The sequence below is a fragment of the Aedes albopictus genome, chromosome 1 (genome assembly GCF_035046485.1).
Source record: "Aedes albopictus strain Foshan chromosome 1, AalbF5, whole genome shotgun sequence".
Taxonomy (NCBI): domain Eukaryota; kingdom Metazoa; phylum Arthropoda; class Insecta; order Diptera; family Culicidae; genus Aedes; species Aedes albopictus.
This window is the reverse complement of record NC_085136.1, coordinates 77,889,292-77,912,494: the sequence shown is the minus strand read 5'-3', so window position 1 is coordinate 77,912,494 and position 23,203 is coordinate 77,889,292. Positions and strand designations below refer to the sequence as shown.

Genomic DNA, 23,203 nt, shown 5'->3' with positions numbered 1-23,203 from the left:
TTTAAGTTCATCAATCAATGTAAAAACAGTTTTATTTTGTGGAAATTAAGAACTCAAAACGAAACGAATTTAAAAATCAAATTCACTTTGATGAACGTAGCCACCGTTGCGTCGAAAAAGATAGATACGTCGTTACAAATTATACTCTTTAATTGTTTGAGTTCTAAATTAACATAAATTGATGTGCATCAAATAGAATCCATTGCGAATCAAACACACAGCTGAGAATCCGGATTTGATTACTTTTGCGAGATACGTCGAATTGAACAGTTATGCTTGAAATATACAATGTAATAGTTAATGGTATATTAAGAGTATGTGCCTAATGTTTATAAATGTTATGGTGCCTAATGTTTATAAATAGTTTCTCACAATATCAAAATAATGGCAAATTTAACAAGGAATGTAAATTATGTTATTGTTTTGATATTTTATACAATTCATTATAAAAGGTGCTAAATTGCAAGTTTTACCATGATAGTAATTTTTGTTATTGATGTGTTATTTAGCATTATTCATGAATAACATATCAATGACAAGATTTGCTATGATTGTATATTTTGCTATTGATTTGCCATTTTAAGTTTTTCATAATAACAGAAGAATGGCAAAACGAGATATGATGGCAAAACCAGTTATTATTTTGTCCTTTGTTTGCCATTAGCCTCTACCCGGGAGGTTCCTCAACAAAATAGGCTGGTTCGAAATCCGAAATGGCAAAGCGTTGAGCTAAGCTCTGCAGAGAGCCTAGAATAAGCGAAGCCGGCGACACCGGTGCATTTGAACCGTGGCATCTTGTAGATGTCGAAGGAGAGAGTCTTGGGAGCGATCTTGCGTTCAAGTGGGGACCAGCGTTTTCGACGAGGCACTGCGAAATGTTGATGCCACACCTGTATGAGGAAAAGCGGCCGACGAGAAGGCTCGTCGCAAGTGAAGCAAGTCCGGAGGAAGTTACGATCGATCGACAGAAGAAGAAGCGTCACACTGATCACCGCTTGCTACTTCGACTTTCGGTTATTCGCAACCACCACCTCAGTTTTTTCGTGAGCCAATTCCAGTTTCCTGGCCTCCACAACCGCGATCGTGTGAGCAGTAGTCAATTCCACTTCTTCGATCGATTTACCGTAGACCTCCAGCGTAAGGGCGTCAGATCTACACACCCACCGGGATCTTTAACCTCAACACCTCGTCGTACATGACATTCCATAACACCGGACCCAGGATGGACCTTGCGGGACTCATGAGGTTATGTGAAAGCACTTCCGAGCCACCTCCGTGTCGTAAACTAGTACTCGATTCTCGAAGTAACTTCCGAGAATCTTGTAGAGGTACTTGGGTATATCCAGACGCAGTAGCGCATTGGCAATAGCCGGACAACTTACGCTATTGAAGCGTTTCTTACATCTAGCGGCACTACTGCACAGTAGTGAATCCCCCTTCTCTAACGCAGGACCGCATTCTCGTTGGTTTTTGTAACCGACAGAATTGACTGTCAAACGATAAACTGCAACGATCGACGCGCCACCAGCTTTCGAATAGTGGTGGGTGTAGGTACCTTTTTTCGCGGTGTTGTTTACGGTGAAGCAACACCGCGAAAAGGGTACCTGTGCTCTCCAACATTCGAAAAATTGTGGCGCGTCGATCGTTCTACGCTAGCGATTTTGCGGTGGGGTGATGACGTTTGGAGGCGAATAGCATCTACGGTCGATCTCCCCTTCCGGAAGCCGAACGGGCTGCTCGAAAGACCATTATTGTGTAAATGGGGAATAAGATGCTCGAAAAGATCATCCTCAATAGAATGTTGAGGCACACCGAGGGTGTACCTCGGTGTGCCTCAACATTCTATTGAGGATGATCTTTTCGAGCACCTTATTCCCCATCGTATCGATCAAGCATATTGGTCTATATGTCGACGGGTCTCCGGGTGGTTTCCTCGCCTTTGGCAATAGAACCAGGCTCTGCCGCTTCCAAACCTTCGTGAAAACTCCCTCGTTCAGGCATTTCTGCATAGCAGACCTGAACACTCGGGAGCCTCTGCAATAGCTACTTTTATGGCCAGGTTCGGAACTCCGTCTGGACCTGGACCCGTACCTACGCTAAGGGACTTTGCTATCGCCGCAAGTTCCACATCGGTGGTCCTCTCCTCATCGCCAGCCTCAGTCCCCAGCTGTCCTATGAAAGGAGGCCAAGGATTAGGATCATGACGCGGAAAAAAGCCCCTCGATGATCCCCTCCAAAATCTCTGGAGATTGCTCTGTAGGAGTCATTACAGCTCTTGTCTTGACCCCCACCATCCTGTAGGTATCACCCCATGAATTCGCATTGGCACTCTGACAAAGACCCTCAAAGTAAGCCCTTTATCTCGGTCTTCAGCGCGGCTTTTGCAGCGGCGATCACGGCCCGCCGTTCGTTTCACTCTTCCTCAGATTGTGCTCGCTGCATCCGCCGCCTAGCTCGTAGGCAGGTGTTGCAGCTACAGAAGAATACCCCGTTTACTGTGGAAACCACGAAGCTCTCATAGGTAGTAGACACCAACTCCTGGACGGACCTTGGTCCACTCGTTGGGTGCCTGTTGTTCACGGATTTCCCGGAACAAATCAAACACGTGGGTAGACTCGTGCACTCTTGTGCCTTATGGCCTTCGGCGCCGCATCGCCTGCACTGCTTGCTGCTGTCAGGGCCTTTACAGTCCCATGACTTGTGTCCTGGTTCTAGACACCTTAAACAAACCTTCGGTGGCTCATGCAAGGTCTGTTGGCATGCTGACCAGCCCCCATTAAGCTTCTCTAGTTTAACGGACCTATTTGCGTCCGCCACAGGTAGCTGTACCAAGGTCACCTATGTCCCCGAACGTTCTCAGTGATCTCATCTAGGATCCTCACCGTCAGAGTTGCCTTCGCTAGAAGAGCCCTCACATCGACACCCTAAATTCTCTACGAGCTTGTTGAGTGTACATTGTAGCTTGTTGAGTGATACATGTGGATCTGAAGGCTTGAAAGCTACTTTAGATGCTTCTCGGAACATTATGTAGCCTGAAGTCAATCGTGAGCATACTTTAACCTCTTAAATAGCCATTAGGCTCCGTTTGGAAATTATCGGAAATTTGTGGAGCTTGGAAGTATTGTTTTCCCAAGATAAGTAAAACTTTCAATTACATACAATGAAAGCCTTGACGACAGTGTCCCGTCCTGACGTTAATCAGGCAATCGAGACCAATTGTTGGTAGAGAATCTCGCCTTGGATTCCTGCGTAGATTTCAAAGTATCCGCCATCACGTCAATAGTATAAAGAAGCTTACCACCTGCGTAAAAATACCATAGTTTGGAGTTTCGCCCACTCTCTCAACATATGTAACCATCCCATGAACACTGGAACACAGTCTACGGCCTAATCAATCATACGTCGCATAATACAGATGAATTCCGTGCCGAAAAACTTGAAAGTCTTTCCCAACATTTCACCATACACCATAGTGAATGGGACGCGACGATGAAATATTATTCATAATCGATCACATAATCATTCGACACAGGGAGACGACCATCATCTTGTGATGTCGTCGACAGATATTTCAAAACACTGCGACCAACAACCATCGAAGATATGCGCATACGTACCTTGCTATGATGGAATGGAACGACCTCGATCATCAAACGTCTTTCACCCTGGGGGTGACTAACTGAGTACTCACGATCACCCACCGCCCTCTTCTTGAACCTCACCGCCACGCCGCCACGCGGATGATCTTGCGTGAGTGAACGTGATCTACGGAGAAATTTCGATCCTGGTCAGCGTGCACTGTGGGAAATGTGCTGATTTGACAACTGCGATTCGCATGAAGTACTTCTGGCTTTATTGAGGTTTTGTAACGGATTTGATCAAAAGAGTTGGCCAATGCAACAGTAACAAAATTCAAATTGTGACTATAAGATGATCATTTGCCAACTCATTTCTCTCGGTGTCACCCCACAGTCGATGACATTCCACAAACTGCCGTGCAGCGCCTCTGAGATGACCGTGGCGGCTATGCAAATTACTCTCACTTCCAAAAAATCCATTTTACCGTTGTCGTTGTCTTCGTTTTCGGTCTCTACTCGATTGCGGTTGTTGATGATCGCGCACACCCTCTTGTTGCTCACTGGAGGCAGCGGGTATACCCGGTGGACGTGTGGCAGGTTGAAATTTCGGGGGACAGGAAAGAAGTGCGAGAAGACGACGAAGAGAGTAAAAGGCCGCACACGGAATCCCTATGAGCAGCGTGATCGCGCATCGAGAGAGTTCCGATCACGATCTTACGTTAATTACGTAAAGGCCGCGCCAGACTGTCGATCGGTTGTTGGCGCGGATGAACGGGCGAACATAGGTTCAAAACAGATCAACGGACTGGGTGAAAGGGGTGAAGGCACCTGGCCTAGGGCGCGGCTAGCGAAGACGCAGCAACGATAGAGGTCAGAGGGAAGTAATGTGGTGTAAGGTGACAAAGACGGAAGGCTTTCTTTGGTTGAAAGCACCAGTACATGACCACGTTTGACACTTGTCAACTGCCGAGCAGCATGACAGCTGTCAAACCGCAAAAATCTGCCAATACATATAATCCGCAATGATCTCCCCAGCCAAACACACCTGAAGCCAGGCTCAACAGAATCACCGAAAGTGAAATGAGACAACCGATTTTCCACAAACATCCACATTGATCCACCGCACCTCAAAATTGCGGTCCCAAAGTGTCACCCCCGTTTGCCCAGGGGCATTGTCTTACCCCTCGTTGTCGTCGTGCGCACATTTCCCAAATCCCGCAAGGCGTGGTGTGCCGCCTCTCCCTCTCTCTCTCTGCTCCATTCTCTGATTGCTGAATAGGATGCAGATGTGATGATGACGACGATCGAAGAAGACGATGGGCGACCGGTTTTCACTTTCGATTTCGTTGGTTGACGACGATGGTGACCGAATGGAGATATGTGATAATAATGAAGATTGAGGAGATCGGAGTGCAATGCGTCTCTTGAGGAAAAATAGATAGCATAAAACGTTCTGAAGTTCCTCTAATAACAACAAAGAAATCAATGGCAATCCTCTACAATTTCAGAAGCTCCGGGGTTCCAGAAGCAAATCTGTAAGAATACCAAAAGCAGGATTCCATGAGGTAATCCATCAGGATTCCGCCAAGGAATCCTCCGGGATTCCGTCAAGCAATCCTTCGGGATTCCGTCAAGCAATCCTTCGGGATTCCGTCAAGGAATCCTTCGGGACTCCGCGAGGGAATCCTTCGGGACTACTCGAAGGAATCCTTCTAGATTCCGCGAGGGAATCCTTCGGGATTCCGTGAGGGAATCCTTCGGGATTCCGCGAGGGAATCCTTCGGGATTCCGCGAGGAAATCCTTCGGGATTCCGCGAGGGAATCCTTCGGGATTCCGCGAGGGAATCCTTCGGGATTCCGCGAGGGAATCCTTCGGGATTCCGCGAGGGAATCCTTCGGGATTCCGCGAGGGAATCCTTCGGGATTCCGCGAGGGAATCCTTCGGGATTCCGCGAGGGAATCCTTCGGGATTCCGCGAGGGAATCCTTCGGGATTCCGCGAGGGAATCCTTCGGGATTCCGCGAGGGAATCCTTCGGGATTCCGCGAGGGAATCCTTCGGGATTCCGCGAGGGAATCCTTCGGGATTCCGCGAGGGAATCCTTCGGGATTCCGCGAGGGAATCCTTCGGGATTCCGCGAGGGAATCCTTCGGGATTCCGCGAGGGAATCCTTCGGGATTCCGCGAGGGAATCCTTCGGGATTCCGCGAGGGAATCCTTCGGGATTCCGCGAGGGAATCCTTCGGGATTCCGCGAGGGAATCCTTCGGGATTCCGCGAGGGAATCCTTCGGGATTCCGCGAGGGAATCCTTCGGGATTCCGCGAGGGAATCCTTCGGGATTCCGCGAGGGAATCCTTCGGGATTCCGCGAGGGAATCCTTCGGGATTCCGCGAGGGAATCCTTCGGGATTCCACGAGGGAATCCTTCGGGATTCCGCCAAGGAATCCTTCGGGATTCCGCCAAGGAATCCTTCGAGATTCCGCCAAGGAATCCTTCGGGATTCCGCCAAGGAATCCTTCGGGATTCCGCCAAGGAATCCTTCGGGATTCCGCCAAGGAATCCTTCGGGATTCCGCCAAGGAATCCTTCGGGATTCCGCCAAGGAATCCTTCGGGATTCCGCCAAGGAATCCTTAGGGATTCCGCCAAGGAATCCTTCGGTATTCCGCCAAGGAATTCTTCGGTATTCCGCCAAGGAATCCTTCGAGATTCCGCCAAGAAATCCTTCGGGAATCCGCCAAGAAATCCTTCGGGATTCCGCAAAGAAATCCTTCGGGATTCCGCCAAGGAATCCTTAGGGATTCCGCCAAGGAATCCTTCGGTATTCCGGCAAGGAATCCTTCGGTATTCCGCCAAGGAATCCTTAGGGATTCCGCCAAGCAATCCTTCGGGATTCCGCCAAGGAATCCTTCGGGATTCCGCCAAGGAATACTTCGGGATTCCACCAAGGAATCCTTCGGGATTCCGCCGAGGATTCCTTCGGCATTCCGCCAAGGAATCCTTCGGCATTCCGCCAAGGAATCCTTCGGGATTCCGCCAAGGAATCCTTCGGGATTCCGCCAAGGAATCCTTCGGGATTCCGCCAAGGAATCCTTCGGGATTCCGCCAAGGAATCCTTCGGGATTCCGCCAAGGAATCCTTCGGGATTCCGCCAAGGAATCCTTCGGGATTCCGCCAAGGAATCCTTCGGGATTCCGCCAAGGAATCCTTCGGGATTCCGCCAAGGAATCCTTCGGGATTCCGCCAAGGAATCCTTCGGGATTCCGCCAAGGAATCCTTCGGGATTCCGCCAAGGAATCCTTCGGGATTCCGCCAAGGAATCCTTCGGGATTCCGCCAAGGAATCCTTCGGGATTCCGCCAAGGAATCCTTCGGGATTCCGCCAAGGAATCCTTCGGGATTCCGCCAAGGAATCCTTCGGGATTCCGCCAAGGAATCCTTCGGGATTCCGCCAAGGAATCCTTCGGGATTCCGCCAAGGAATCCTTCGGGATTCCGCCAAGGAATCCTTCGGGATTCCGCCAAGGAATCCTTCGGGATTCCGCCAAGGAATCCTTCAGGATTCCGCCAAGGAATCCTTCGGGATTCCGCCAAGGAATCCTTCGGGATTCCGCCAAGGAATCCTTCGGGATTCCGCCAAGGAATCCTTCGGGATTCCGCCAAGGAATCCTTCGGGATTCCGCCAAGGAATCCTTCGGGATTCCGCCAAGGAATCCTTCGGGATTCCGCCAAGGAATCCTTCGGGATTCCGCCAAGGAATCCTTCGGGATTCCGCCAAGGAATCCTTCGGGATTCCGCCAAGGAATCCTTCGGGATTCCGCCAAGGAATCCTTCGGGATTCCGCCAAGGAATCCTTCGGGATTCCGCCAAGGAATCCTTCGGGATTCCGCCAAGGAATCCTTCGGGATTCCGCCAAGGAATCCTTCGGGATTCCGCCAAGGAATCCTTCGGGATTCCGCCAAGGAATCCTTCGGGATTCCGCCAAGGAATCCTTCGGGATTCCGCCAAGGAATCCTTCGGGATTCCGCCAAGGAATCCTTCGGGATTCCGCCAAGGAATCCTTCGGGATTCCGCCAAGGAATCCTTCGGGATTCCGCCAAGGAATCCTTCGGGATTCCGCCAAGGAATCCTTCGGGATTCCGCCAAGGAATCCTTCGGGATTCCGCCAAGGAATCCTTCGGGATTCCGCCAAGGAATCCTTCGGGATTCCGCCAAGGAATCCTTCGGGATTCCGCCAAGGAATCCTTCGGGATTCCGCCAAGGAATCCTTCGGGATTCCGCCAAGGAATCCTTCGGGATTCCGCCAAGGAATCCTTCGGGATTCCGCCAAGGAATCCTTCGGGATTCCGCCAAGGAATCCTTCGGGATTCCGCCAAGGAATCCTTCGGGATTCCGCCAAGGAATCCTTCGGGATTCCGCCAAGGAATCCTTCGGGATTCCGCCAAGGAATCCTTCGGGATTCCGCCAAGGAATCCTTCGGGATTCCGCCAAGGAATCCTTCGGGATTCCGCCAAGGAATCCTTCAGGATTCCGCCAAGGAATCCTTCGGGATTCCGCCAAGGAATCCTTCGGGATTCCGCCAAGGAATCCTTCGGGATTCCGCCAAGGAATCCTCCGGGATTCCGTCAAGCAATCCTTCGGGATTCCGTCAAGCAATCCTTCGGGATTCCGTCAAGCAATCCTTCGGGATTCCGTCAAGCAATCCTTCGGGATTCCGTCAAGCAATCCTTCGGGATTCCGTCAAGGAATCCTTCGGGACTCCGCGAGGGAATCCTTCGGGATTCCGTGAGGGAATCCTTCGGGATTCCGCGAGGGAATCCTTCGGGATTCCGCGAGGGAATCCTTCGGGATTCCGTGAGGGAATCCTTCGGGATTCCGCGAGGGAATCCTTCGGGATTCCGCGAGGGAATCCTTCGGGATTCCGCGAGGGAATCCTTCGGGATTCCGCGAGGGAATCCTTCGGGATTCCGCCAAGGAATCCTTCGGGATTCCGCCAAGGAATCCTTCGGGATTCCGCCAAGGAATCCTTCGGGATTCCGCCAAGGAATCCTTCGGGATTCCGCCAAGGAATCCTTCGGGATTCCGCCAAGGAATCCTTCGGGATTCCGCCAAGGAATCCTTCGAGATTCCGCCAAGAAATCCTTCGGGATTCCGCCAAGAAATCCTTCGGGATTACGCCAAGGAATCCTTAGGGATTCCGCCAAGGAATCCTTCGGTATTCCGCCAAGGAATTCTTCGGTATTCCGCCAAGGAATCCTTCGAGATTCCGCCAAGAAATCCTTCGGGAATCCGCCAAGAAATCCTTCGGGATTCCGCCAGGGAATCCTCCAGGATTCCGCCAGGGAATCCTCCAGGATTCCGCCAGGGAATCCTCCAGGATTCCGCCAGGGAATCCTCCAGGATTCCGCCAGGGAATCCTCCAGGATTCCGCCAGGGAATCCTCCAGGATTCCGCCAGGGAATCCTCCAGGATTCCGCCAGGGAATCCTCCAGGATTCCGCCAGGGAATCCTCCAGGATTCCGCCAGGGAATCCTCCAGGATTCCGCCAGGGAATCCTCCAGGATTCCGCCAGGGAATCCTCCAGGATTCCGCCAGGGAATCCTCCAGGATTCCGCCAGGGAATCCTCCAGGATTCCGCCAGGGAATCCTCCAGGATTCCGCCAGGGAATCCTCCAGGATTCCGCCAGGGAATCCTCCAGGATTCCGCCAGGGAATCCTCCAGGATTCCGCCAGGGAATCCTCCAGGATTCCGCCAGGGAATCCTCCAGGATTCCGCCAGGGAATCCTCCAGGATTCCGCCAGGGAATCCTCCAGGATTCCGTCAGGGAATCCTCCAGGATCCCGCCAGGGAATCCTCCAGGATCCCGCCAGGGAATCCTCCAGGATCCCGCCAGGGAATCCTCCAGGATCCCGCCAGGGAATCCTCCAGGATCCCGCCAGGGAATCCTCCAGGATTCCGCCAGGGAATCCTCCAGGATTCCGCCAGGGAATCCTCCAGGATTCCGCCAGGGAATCCTCCAGGATTCCGCCAGGGAATCCTCCAGGATTCCGCCAGGGAATCCTCCAGGATTCCGCCAGGGAATTCTCCGGGATTCCGCCAGGGAATTCTCCGGGATTCCGCCAGGGAATCCTCCGGGATTCCGCCAGGGAATCCTCCGGGATTCCGCCAGGGAATTCTCCAGGATTCCGCCAGGGAATCCTCCAGGATTCCGCTAGGGAATCCTCCAGGATTCCGCCAGGGAATCCGCCAGGGAATCCTCCAGGATTCCGCCAGGGAATCCTCCAGGATTCCGCCAGAGAATCCTGCAGGATTCCGCCAGGGAATCCTCCAGGATTCCGCCAGGGAATCCTCCAGGATTCCGCCAGGGAATCCTCCAGGATTCCGCCAGGGAATCCTCCAGGATTCCGCCAGGGAATCCTCTAGGATTCCGCCAGGGAATCCTCCAGGATTCCGCCAGGGAATCCTCTAGGATTTCATGAACAAATTCTCCGATAACTCGCTAGGTTATCCTCAAGAATACCACAAGGAAACCCTCCAGGATTTGGAATCCTCCAGGATGCGGAATCCTCCAGGATTTAGAATCCTCCAGGATTCGGAATCCTCCAAGATTCGATGAACCATCCAGATTTCTTTGAGGGAATCCTTCTGAATTCCACGAGGAAATTCTCCAGGATTCCGAGAGGGAATCCTCCAGGAATTCTCCATTGATTAGTCCAATTTGGTCCAACAAGCGCATTTTACACCGATCCTCCGCTACCTACATTCGGCAAAAACGGACCCCGGGACCCAGTCTCTGACTGCTGCCGCCCGACTCTCCCAACTTCCAAGCTGATATTATGCGAGATGGACCTGAACGCACCTCTTTTCTTTTCACTCGCCGTCTCGTCGTCGTCTCCGGTCACCTCGCACAACACATTATGCGTTCGTTTGTGTCCGATTTCATAATCGCTGCTTCGATCTTACATCAACGCGGGTGCGCCGCCGCCACCACACCGCCACGATGGAAAGAAAGCAAAAACGGCCTGAGATCTGTTTGTTTATATGTAGGTAATAGGTAGGTATGTCTGTTTGAAGATCTTTGTCGACGTCGTCGTCGTCGTCGTCGTCGCTCTGCTGATGGGAATAAAGGGCTGTAGGTCTTGGGAAAGTGCGTGAGCTGTTACATATGGGATCGATCTTCACCTGACTGACTGACTGACTGACTGGTTCGCCCAGAGCCCAGCGGTTCGACGGTCTTCTTCCTGGAAAAGGTGTGATGGTAGGTGTTTACTACGCCTCTAGCGTAGATACGCACCGTCCTATCTAACATCTGCACCCATACACACACTAGCTCACGCAGGTATGTTACCCCACCTTTGCTCCTGGGGACGTTGGTCAAACGTCATGAGGTGAGGCATTGTAAGTAGGACAATAATTAAAGTCAAGCATAGGAGAAAACAATTTCACGTGCAACAAGTTACGGATTCTAATCTCTAGTAAAACTAAAATTTGGCTACTATTTCGCTATTTTTCTCTAAACCCTATAACTATAGTGCGAATACATCCAGGTAACATTTGTATGTGATTGAATAACGATGAAATTAAGTGAAAAGTGAATTTTCCTACAGTATTCATAGAACCCAATGAGCTGGAGTTTGTTCTAACCTAGATTATATCTTAAAACTAAAAACCTACATGCAAAGGTAAAATACTAATTGTAAAATCCTAATGAAATACTACATGACAAAATTGTTTTAGTACGGATAAGATATAGTACGGAGGACTTGTAACTAGAACGACCAAGACTGTAGACACAGACACAATCGACCTTTGTGAACCTGATCACCCACGAACATTTGCACAGCGGGACTAAACGTAAGTTACAAGGGACAAAATACTAATTAAACATTTATCTAAACACTAATTAAACACGCTCTAAGATTAAGATATGAAGCTAATTGAAAACATGCATCTAACCAATTGCAGGAATATAATAATATCCACTTTAAACGTAAATCCCATACCTTCGGTTGTTTGTGGTATTATTTATTTGGAAACACCCCCTCGTGCTATTATATGTTGGCAAATTCCCAACAATTTATTATATTCGTTTACTGACGAGTGAACACGGTCAAATACGGTCATGTCGAGTCGCGGTCGGTCAAATAAAGGCAGTAATGCCGGCGGTAGTGATAGTGGTGCAATTGGTGGTGTGAAAGTGGTGGTCACCGACGAAACAGTGGAACCAGAGGCGTCCTTTCCTGGTCGGTCGTGCAGAGTTTGCCGTACGGATGATTCGGATGAAATGGTGAGGTGTGACAGATGTCTGAAGTGGTTCCACTTCTCCTGCGTGGGAGTTACCCAAGCCATCGAGAACGATCCCTGGAGTTGCAAGGATTGCGCAAATGCGGAGCAGGTTCCGGAGTGGCTGGTGAACCCGTGTGACGGTGGCGCCAAAAAGAAGCATGCTGCAGAATTCGATAGCGACAAGCTGAACCTTCCACCTCTTCAAGAGCAAGATGACCCGTTAACTCCCAAAACGTCGAAAGCTAGCAAGGTTGGAGGACAGGCGGAAAGTAAGAGGAACGAGAAGAAGGCGGCGTCGAAAGGAAGATCCCATACATCCGAGCAACCACCTGCGGACCAGAAGCAGCTGAAAGGAGCCAACTTACTGCAATCAAAGGAGATCGACAAGCATCCGACGAAGAAGAACAACAAGTCGTTGGCACGAGTTAGCAACCAGGCGCTACCAAAGGAAACTGGCGAAAAACCATCGACCAGCTTCGAAAAGGCAAAGTCTGTGATATCTCACGCATCCAGTCGAGCATCTAGCAGATCCTCGCAATCTCTTGCCAAGCTGAAGCTGCAGAAGCTCGAAGAGGAGAGGATCCTGAACGCGAAGAAGCTGGAGCAAGAACAAGCCTACCTGGAGGAGAAGTATAGGCTGCTGGAGGAGATGGTTAGTGAGAGAGGATCTGATGTTAACAGCGTGTCGGATGCTGTAAGCGAATGGCGTCCCCGAGCGCAATCGAGTCACCGCTCGCAGCTGGGAGATCAGCGGTCAGCCCAACACGAACCTTTTGATCTTGGCGCCGACTCCCCGGGCAACCTAAGATGTAGGTCATTTGTTGAAGAACAACGCAGCGTGCACCGAGAAGTCCCACATTTCGTCAACCGTGTTACAGAACGTGAAGAAGATTGCTGTCCGTTAACCAAGAAGCAGTTAGCGGCGCGGCAGGCTGTTTCCAAGGATCTGCCCCAGTTTTCCGGCAACCCCGAGGATTGGCCATTATTCATAGCGACGTTCAACAACACCACGGCAATGTGCGGCTTCACGAACGAAGAGAACATCTTTCGACTGCAGAAAAGCCTTAAAGGACGAGCCTTCGAAGCAGTGAAGAGCCGTCTAGTACATCCTTCAAACGTTCCCGGTGTGCTGAAGACCCTGAAAATGATGTTTGGTCAGCCGGAAGCCATCGTGCACACGCTCATTGAGAAAATCAACTCCCTGCCACCAATAAGAGAAGACAAGTTAGAAACTCTAGTGGACTTCGCCGTCAATGTGGAGAACTTTTGCGCGACCGTCGACGCCTGCGGCCTGGATGAATACTTGTACAACACTACCCTCCTACATCAGCTTGTGAGCAAGTTACCTCCAACAATCAAGCTGAACTGGGCACAGTACAGGATATCCTTGCCAGGAGTCAACTTAGCTGCGTTCAGTACCTGGATGTATGCTCTCGCTGAAGCGGCAAGCGCTGTCACGATTCCGAACATCACGAATACAAGACAACTTCGGAACGAAAGTCGTAGTGCGAAGAAAGGAAATGCTTTCGTGAACGCACATTCTGAAAGTTCTTCGGCAACACCTCGGTCATCGTACCCCTCAAGTGGAAAACAACACAGTGTAGGGAGTGAATGCATCGTTTGCAAGGGAACTTGTAAGACGGTTGACAAGTGCAAGCGCTTCCTCGAATTTTCTCGAGATTCACGTTGGGGTGTAGTACGAGAGTTCGCGCTTTGCCGCCGTTGTCTTTGCCGCCACAATGGATTGTGCCAAGCCAAGTCCTGCGGTAAGAATGGATGCCAGTTCAAGCACCATGCGTTGCTTCACAATGATCAGAAGCAGCAATCGTCAGCTATTCCGGCGGCGCCATCTACTTCAACGGTAGTGTCTCCAGCAGCGGAAACTACCGAATCCGCAAAGGCCGGCTCTAGCTCAACAACACACGGTTGCCACACGCACCAAACCAAATCAAGCGACGTACTGTTTCGCTACCTTCCGGTAGTGCTACACGGTAAACGTAGATCAATCCGTACACACGCCTTCCTCGACGATGGCTCCGATCTTACTCTGTTGGATGAAGACCTAGCCGACGAACTAGAGCTGGATGGAGAAGTACGATCACTTTGTCTACACTGGACAGGTGGCACTGAACGGCAGGAAGTGAAGTCCAAGATCGTTGAACTGGAGGTAGCCGGCGTACACAGTGGGGCTCGAAGTTTCGCCATCAGCGGTGCACGCACAGTGAACGAGCTTCTTTTGCCGTACCAGACCCTGAACATCGACGAACTGTCAACGTTGTACCCACACCTGCAAAGACTTCCAATCGAGTCGTACAGCAGTGTTCGACCACGGATTCTAATTGGACTCAAAAACCAACATCTTAGTCTCGCTCTAAAGTGCCGCGAAGGTAAGCCAAATGACCCTGTCGCCATTAAAACCCGTCTAGGCTGGACAGTGTGTGGCGGAGAAGTCTCAGAGCCTGCAACCAGTCCAGTGCACTCTGTCTACCACATCGGATCCTGCGAGGACCACCACAAGGTAGACGAGGATTTACACCAGGTTATCAAAGACTACTTCGCGCTAGATAGCTTGGGGATCATGAAACCGAACAAAACGCTTCTTTCCGTTGATGATCAGCGCGCACAGTCTCTTCTCCAGTCGCTGACCAAATTCACGGGTGAACGCTACGAAACCGGTCTGCTGTGGCGTCATGAAACCATTCGTCTACCAGATAGTCAAGGAATGGCTCAACGACGTTTCCAGTGCCTCGAAAAACGCATGAACAAGGACGAAAGGCTTGCCAAAACGTTGAAAGAAAAGATGGCGGATCACCTGACCAAAGGCTACATTCGAAAGCTATCCGATGACGAGCTGCAACAGGAATTCCAACGTGTTTGGTATCTTCCAGTGTTCCCGGTAACCAACCCAAACAAACCAGGGAAGGTCAGAATAGTCTGGGATGCAGCGGCCAAAGTTTTCGGAGTATCGTTGAACTCCGCACTGTTGAAAGGTCCTGATAATCTCTCCTCACTGTTCACCGTGCTGATTCGCTTCCGTGAACATCCCATAGCGCTGACAGGTGACATACGCGAGATGTTTCACCAGGTTTCCATTCGAAAGGAAGACCAACAGTCCCAGCGGTTCTATTGGCGAGACGAGGATGGGAAACTTGCTGTATACGTCATGTGCGTCATGACGTTTGGTGCTTGCTGCTCCCCTAGTAGCGCCCAGTACGCAATGAACCTGAACGCTAAACGCTACGACGAGGAATACCCAGCAGCTGTGGAGGTCATCGAAAAGCAGCATTACGTTGACGATATGCTCGTGAGCGTCGAAACCGAAGAGGAAGCTATCAAACTCGCGGAGGATGTAAGGTTCGTGCACTCGCAGGGTGGTTTCGAAATCCGAAATTGGACCAGTAATTCGCAACGTGTATTAGAAGCTCTTCGCAGCAGTAACGCCGAGGAGAAGAGTTTGGACCTCTCGCCAGAAATGACGGCCGAAAAGGTGCTTGGGATGTGGTGGTGTACAGCTACCGACGTTTTCACCTACAAAGTCGGTTGGGACCGCTATGACCAAGACTTGTGGGAAGGTCTCCGTCAACCTACGAAACGGGAAGTCCTCCGAGTCCTTATGACGATATTCGACCCCCTTGGGCTCATCGCGCCCTTTCTAATGTTTCTCAAGATCCTGTTGCAAGAAATCTGGCGAAGCGGCATCCAGTGGGACGATCGAATCGACGACAACGCCTTCACCAAGTGGCGTAATTGGCTGCAGGTCCTGCCCCAAGTTGAGCATGTCCAAATACAACGATGTTTCCGTCCCCACATAAATCCTGCATACGACGACGTTCAGCTTCACACCTTCGTTGATGCGAGCGAAAACGGCATGGCTGCTGCATGCTTCCTGAGATTCGTTCGGAATGAAGTCGTCTGGTGCTGTCTAGTAGCCGCCAAAACAAGAGTAGCTCCTCTGCGGTATCACTCGATTCCGAGGCTCGAGCTCATGGCAGCGGTTATTGGCACAAGACTTTCCCAAACAGTTCTGGATTCCCTGACCTTCAACGTTAGCAAGCGGTTCTACCATTCGGATTCCAGAGACGTCATCTGCTGGCTGTATTCGGACCACCGTCGCTATACACCTTTCGTTGCCTGCCGAGTCAGCGAAATCCTGGAAACTACAGAGCAGTACCAATGGCGCTGGGTCCCGACAAAGCTCAATGTGGCAGACGACGCAACGAAATGGGAGAAATTTCCAGACATGACTCCAGAGTCGAGGTGGTTCATCGGCCCGGACTTTTTGCGGCTGCCAGAAGAAGCGTGGCCGTGCCAATCAGTGAAGGGTAACAAGACAGATACCGAACTTCGTCCACGTCTGCTAACTCACTTTACCTTGCCGGACCCTGCGATCAACGTATCCAGCTGGAAACGGATGCTAAAGGTAGCCACACTAGTTCATCGTTTCCCTGCAAACTGCCGATTAAAGAAGCAACGGAAACCTATCCTTCGTGGTCCTCCATCCACAGAGGAACTCCAGCTTGCTGAGCGCTACGTAATCAGACAAGCACAACACGAAGCCTACCCGGAGGAAACAGCTACTCTTCAGCACCCGTCAAAATCCATCCCCAGGACTAGCTCTCTCTTCAAACTAACCCCATGGCTGGACGACCATGGGTTGATGCGGATGCGAGGAAGAATTTCTGCCTGTGCCCAAGCCATCGAAGACTCCAAAAATCCGATCATCCTTCCACGTGACCACCACACCACCAAACTCATTATCGCACATTACCACAACAAATATAACCACCAGAACCATGAAACCGCAATAAATGAACTCCGCCAGAGGTATTGCATTCCTCGGCTTCGAGCGACCTACGCGAAGGTACGCCACAATTGCCAACACTGCAAAAACAATCGTTCCGTTCCGCAACCTCCAATGATGGCTGAACTGCCTCCAGAGCGACTTGATGCCTTTGCTCGACCCTTCACCAATATTGGCGTCGACTACTTCGGGCCAATGGAAGTCGTCGTGGGCCGCCGAGTAGAAAAACGATGGGGAATGTTGATCACGTGCCTAACCACACGCGCGATTCACATCGAAGTGGTGCATACGTTAAGTACCGACTCATGCATCATGGGACTCCGCAACTTTGTAGCACGCCGTGGTACACCGAAGACGATCTACAGCGATCGCGGGACCTGCTTCATAGGTGCGAGCCGTGAACTTCAGAACGTGGCAGTTGTTATCAACCAGAACGAGGTGATGAAGGAGTTTGGCGGAACCGAAACGACCTGGAAGTTCAATCCACCAGCGGCGCCACACATGGGGGGCAGCTGGGAACGCCTCATAGGTGTCGTAAAGCGGAACCTTATGGCAATCCGTCCACCACATAGGCCTAACGACGAAGTGCTTCGCAACCTTCTGGCCGAAATTGAAAACACCGTCAACTCCCGGCCCCTAACCCATGTACCGGTCGACGATGAAGCAGCGCCCGCACTTACTCCAAACCACTTCCTCCTAGGATCATCCGATGGTACAAAACCACTATGTACCATAGACGACAGTGGAGCAGCCCTACGGCGGACCTGGAAGCTTTCTCAACAACTAGCCAATCAATTCTGGAAGCGTTGGTTGACCGAATACTTGCCGGAAATCACTCGTAGAACGAAGTGGTTCACCGACACGAAGCCAATAACGATAGGGGACGTAGTAGTCATCGTTGATCCGAAGCTGCCCCGCAACTGCTGGCCCAAAGGGAAGATCATCGCTACCAACGTGAGCCAGAAGGACAACCGGATCAGGTCAGCAACCGTGCAGACTATAGCAGGGATCTTCGAGCGTCCTGTAGCTAAGCTGGCCGTATTGGATGTACGGCGCGACGAATTGTAAGCCGAATTGAGCATCGGCGTACCCGGGGGGAGTGTTTACTACGCCTCTAGCGTAGATACGCACCGTCCTATCTAACATCTGCACCCATACACACACTAGCTCACGCAGGTATGTTACCCCACCTTTGCTCCTGGGGACGTTGGTCAAACGTCATGAGGTGAGGCATTGTAAGTAGGACAATAATTAAAGTCAAGCATAGGAGAAAACAATTTCACGTGCAACAAGTTACGGATTCTAATCTCTAGTAAAACTAAAATTTGGCTACTATTTCGCTATTTTTCTCTAAACCCTATAACTATAGTGCGAATACATCCAGGTAACATTTGTATGTGATTGAATAACGATGAAATTAAGTGAAAAGTGAATTTTCCTACAGTATTCATAGAACCCAATGAGCTGGAGTTTGTTCTAACCTAGATTATATCTTAAAACTAAAAACCTACATGCAAAGGTAAAATACTAATTGTAAAATCCTAATGAAATACTACATGACAAAATTGTTTTAGTACGGATAAGATATAGTACGGAGGACTTGTAACTAGAACGACCAAGACTGTAGACACAGACACAATCGACCTTTGTGAACCTGATCACCCACGAACATTTGCACAGCGGGACTAAACGTAAGTTACAAGGGACAAAATACTAATTAAACATTTATCTAAACACTAATTAAACACGCTCTAAGATTAAGATATGAAGCTAATTGAAAACATGCATCTAACCAATTGCAGGAATATAATAATATCCACTTTAAACGTAAATCCCATACCTTCGGTTGTTTGTGGTATTATTTATTTGGAAACACCCCCTCGTGCTATTATATGTTGGCAAATTCCCAACAGTAGGCCTCACGAGGTTAATTTTAATGAGGAAACGATGATATTATGAACGCATATGGAGATAAGCCGTTTCGTTATGGTTACATTTCTTTGGCGACGGCGCACGCACGCAGCACCGAAGGTGATAGGGGCCTAATCAATGCGTGCGGTTACGGCATTCCATCAGCATCGGTCGGGTATTACATTATAGGGCGCTGCTGTAATCGGCTGAAGACCACCAGTGGCTGTGGATCAGAGGGTGTCATCCCGGATACAAAAGGATGATAGTGATACCTACGGTCGTATCATATGCGAAGGGTTGTAACCCCGCCGTGAGAGCAAGACCGGTTTCATGTTATTGTTACCAATCAGTCTGGTCTGTCAGACCAGTCAGTTGGAGTCCTATCTTCAACTGATAACCTGTAGACCCCGTAGAGAAGGAATTAGTTTGTTTAAATTAAGTGCCTATACTTACAAACATACCTTCTTACTTTCAGTTCTGGGCATCCACGGTGGTGCAGAGGGCCGAGTTAAAAGATTTTCATTCTGGGCGATTTCCAGCCATCGCCTTGACCGGTGGCCAGGTCAAATTTCTGTCGGCTTGCTTGATTTCGTTGTTGAGGTTGCGCCTCCATGAGCCTCTGGGTCTGCCTCTGCTACGATATCCTGCAGGGTTCCAGTCTAACGCTTGTTTGCTGATTTCGTTTCCGCCCCTGCGTAGAGTGTGGCCGACCCACACACACTTTCGCTCCCGAATTTCTGTCGCTATCGGCTTTTGATGACATCGACGATGGTGTTCCACGTTGGAGATCCAATTGTGAGGCCACCATGCACGAATTATATACCGCAGGCATCTACTGATGAAGACCTACAGCCGTTGCGTGTTCTCCACTGATACACACCAGGTTTCACTGGCGTATAGAAGCACAGCGTTCTCGCCTTCTTGATCCGTGCACCTATGTCGATCTTGGTGCCGCCATCGGCCGCCATTTGGCTACCAAGATATTGGAAGCTTTCAACATTCGCCACTGATTGCCCAGCTACCTTAAAGCTGGAAGGGTTGACCGTGTTTACATCCAACGATTTGGTCTTGTTGACGTTGATGGTAAGTCCTGCCGTTGAGGAGCGATTGGCAAGATCATCGAGCCTGCTCTGCATATCAGAGCGCCGTTGAGCTAGGAGAGCAACGTCATCAGCCAGTTCGAAGTCATTTAGGTGCTCCATGGTAATGGGCTACCACAACAATCCACGATTTGGTTCACGGTCAATCGTACCTACCAGGATCTCGTCGATTACGATGAGGAACAGTTAGCGGTGATAGTATGCATACACGAGAACTCGATGTACACAGAGCAACGAGTAACTTTCACGCAGCGACCGAAAAGACAAAAGAATTTTCACGCAGATTTGTGTACCACCGGATCAGCACATTTTTTGTGTTGATCCAGTCGTACACAAATCTGCGTGGAAAACCCTTTGTCTTTTTGCTCGCTGCGTGAAAGTTACTCGTGCGCTGTGTTGTTTCATTTTAGGGTGCACTTGCCTCACTCCAGCAACGACCCGGATGGGATCGGACCAAACACCGTTGTGCAGTACTCTGCACGAAAATGCCGTGTACTGTGCTTCAATGAGGCCGATGATTTTCTCAGGGAGACCCTTGCGCCTGAGGGCTTCCCACATGTTTCCGTGATTGAAACGGTCGAAAGCTTTTTCGTAATCAATGAACGCCAGTTAGAGAGACTCTTGGCATTCATTGATTTGCTCCAGGATGATACGGAGCGTTCACATATGTTGCAAAATAATTGATGCAGTAGTTGTGCGAATACTACGGGGTCAGCTTTGAGCGTCTCAGCTGATATGCCATCGACCCCTGGGGCCCTGTTCGATTTAATGCTACGGATGGCTGTTTCTATCTCCTGCACTGATGGAGCTTCGGTGTTGACACGGGAAATACGTCGAACCCTTGGCGGATCATGCTGGGGTGTTGATGGTGTGGCAGACACTTGAAGACGGTTTCAAATGGTCAGCCGGGTCGGTCAGTAACTGTCCAGACGTGTCTTTCACTGGCATCGTAGCATTCATCTTAGTCCCACTAAGGCGACGTGACACATCGTAGAAGAGACAAATGTCGCCGGTGTTTGCGGCTTTCTTGCCTTCGTCGTCTAGGGAGTCCATCCACGCTCTTTTGTCCCGTCTACATGAGCGTTTCACTTCCTTCTCGAGAGCCGAATAGTGTTGACGGGCTACGACTTTGGCTCCTCGTGTTTTTGCTCGCTCTATCGCGGCCTTGGCGTTCCTTCGCTCCACTATCTTGCTCTAGGTATCATCTGTGATCCACATTTTTCTCCGGGTGCGTAGCTCACCCAAATTATTCTCGCCGGTGGCGATGAATACGTTCTTGATGGCGCTCCATTGATTTTCTACGCTTCCTCCTACTGGAATATCCGCAGCACGGCTCTCTAGCTCCTCGACGAAGGACCCTTTCACCGCAGCGTCTTCCAGTCGGCGTGTGTTGAACCGGCGCCCGATTTTCTCTTCCTGTCGATGAACTATGCGCAGTCGGGTCTTGCCGATTAGGAGATGATGGTCGAAGGTCAAGAAGGCTCCGTCTCCATTTTCGGTCCCCCAATCACCATGTCATTGTTGCCACAAAACTCTGCAAACAGCTCTCCATTTTCGATCATTTCTCCGAGACCTTGGCGTTGGCGTCCCATGACGTGCTCATAGTCCGAGTTGTCAGTACCAACCTTCGCGTTGAAGTCACCCGTGAAAGTCTTGTTCATGGATTCTTGTTCACGACAGCATTCAGTTGGCTGTAAAAGTTCTCTTTATCTTGCAATTCGACAGCATCGGTTGGCGCGTAACATTGGATCATTGTAAGGTTTCGAACCCGTGTTCTGAATCTGGCTACAATTATCCTCTCATTAATAGGTTCCCACTTCATGAGCGCAGCGTGGGCGTGAGCGCTGAGTAGGAAACCAACTCCACGGTGGCGAGGAGCGTTTTTACCTCGTAGGCCAGAGTATAGCAGAATTTGGCCCGACGCCAATCTGTGTTCTCCAAAGATCGGCCAACGGACTTCTCTCAGTCCTGGGATCTCAAGCTTCATACGGCATGCCTCATTGCCTCATTGGCTAGCTGTGCCAGTTTACCCTGCTGGCTGCAGGGCTAGGGTAAATACATTCCAAGCTCCAATTCTTGTCCGTTCGTAATCTTTCTTTTGTGGAAATGCTTAGTAAATAAGAACTCCTTGATGGTGCAAATCGTGCTTGATCAATTTTTTACCCGTCGTCGGCCTTACTCTGTCCAGAAGTCAAAGAAAATGTTAATCCAATATCCAATCCAATCCAAACCTTTGAACTACAGAAGACATTAAGTATGTTCCCAAAACTTTCGCAGAACATCGCAGAAAATTAAAAACAACTCTCACTCTTTATTCCCTCGGGTGGAACCGGCTGCTGTGAACCTGTCCGGTGCGAAAACTGAATCCCCAAGGCCCCATCGAAGAAGGGAACCCGGTGCCATTCATGAGGTGCAATGGGAAAGAAAGGGAAAACCGTTGCGGCTTGCCATGTCGTTCGTAGGCCAGGCATACATACATATAATAATATCGATTGGTCACCGACTACGCAGGGGGACCGGTTGCGTAACCCAAAAACACCATTCGACAAACAACTCCGCGCAACTTCTACCACGCTCTGCGCCGGTTGGTCAGGCTCAGGCAAGGCAACACACACGGGGACAGGAGCGAGTAGCCAACGTCGCCACTGACTGCCACCGCCGCCGCGCAGCCGCTTCTTAAGGTACTTGACTACATCTGAATCTGCGTTACTACCTACTAGGCAAAGCCGCGATGTTCATGCAGCGCAGAGTCAGGTGCTTTTAGGTGCACTGGTCAAAGCTTGTGGAATGCACCGTCGTCGCAGTCAGTCGGTGGATGATCGAAAACTTGTTTTTCTCCTCTTCATCATAATAGGTGGAGGCTGTACTCATCTTAACCCTTTTCAACCGTGTCTTTCAATGCAATGGTCCGGTCGGTTGCGATGGTATCAAAGTCTTCTTCGTTTGGGCAGGTTTGCGAAGAAGGAGGGACCTCCTCGCTCATGCCGATTGACAATTTGTACTCTTTTGATGGTTATTAGCCGGCGGGCGATTAGTTTGCTAGCTGAATAGCTGCGATTACGGTGTGAAGAAAAGCGCATTTGGAAGTTGATTTGCCACTCTGTGGCGGTAGTTTTTAGATGGCGCTGGCCGCCGTTTATGTGCCTCGAGGTACCCTGTACCCGCACCGTAACACTTATTTAGTACAATAGTGGTAGCGACCGGGTGACCTTGTGCCCTGGTTGAACCACTCGAAGAAGGCCTACAGGTTTTGAAGAGTTTTCAGTGAGTGGCAGTTAATACACTGAATAAACGAGGAGGGATTTGGGATTTTTTGGCAAAACATGCGTTAAAAGGGTTTCAGCACCAATTCAAAGGATGCCAGAGAATATTGTGATAATCAGGACCATAGCTAACATGTAATTGGCACTATTGAATGCGTTCCTCACATCCAGGATAACTACCGCACAGTGGCGAATTCTCCTCTTACGCTGGAGAGCTATTTCAGCGTTTTTTGGAACCGACAATATTGCGGCCATAGTCGACCTCTCC

At 50.3% G+C, this 23,203-nt stretch overlaps 1 protein-coding gene across 1 annotated transcript; it reads left to right on the top strand.

Annotated features, from left to right (window-relative positions):
- The first annotated feature begins 11,696 nt into the window (after nt 1-11,696).
- Nucleotides 11,697-17,729, top strand: LOC109425368 (uncharacterized). Its single transcript, XM_062854115.1, has one exon. It carries the CDS (start codon nt 11,697-11,699, stop codon nt 17,727-17,729), a length of 6,033 nt encoding a protein of 2,010 aa, XP_062710099.1.
- The last annotated feature ends 5,474 nt before the right edge of the window (nt 17,730-23,203 follow it).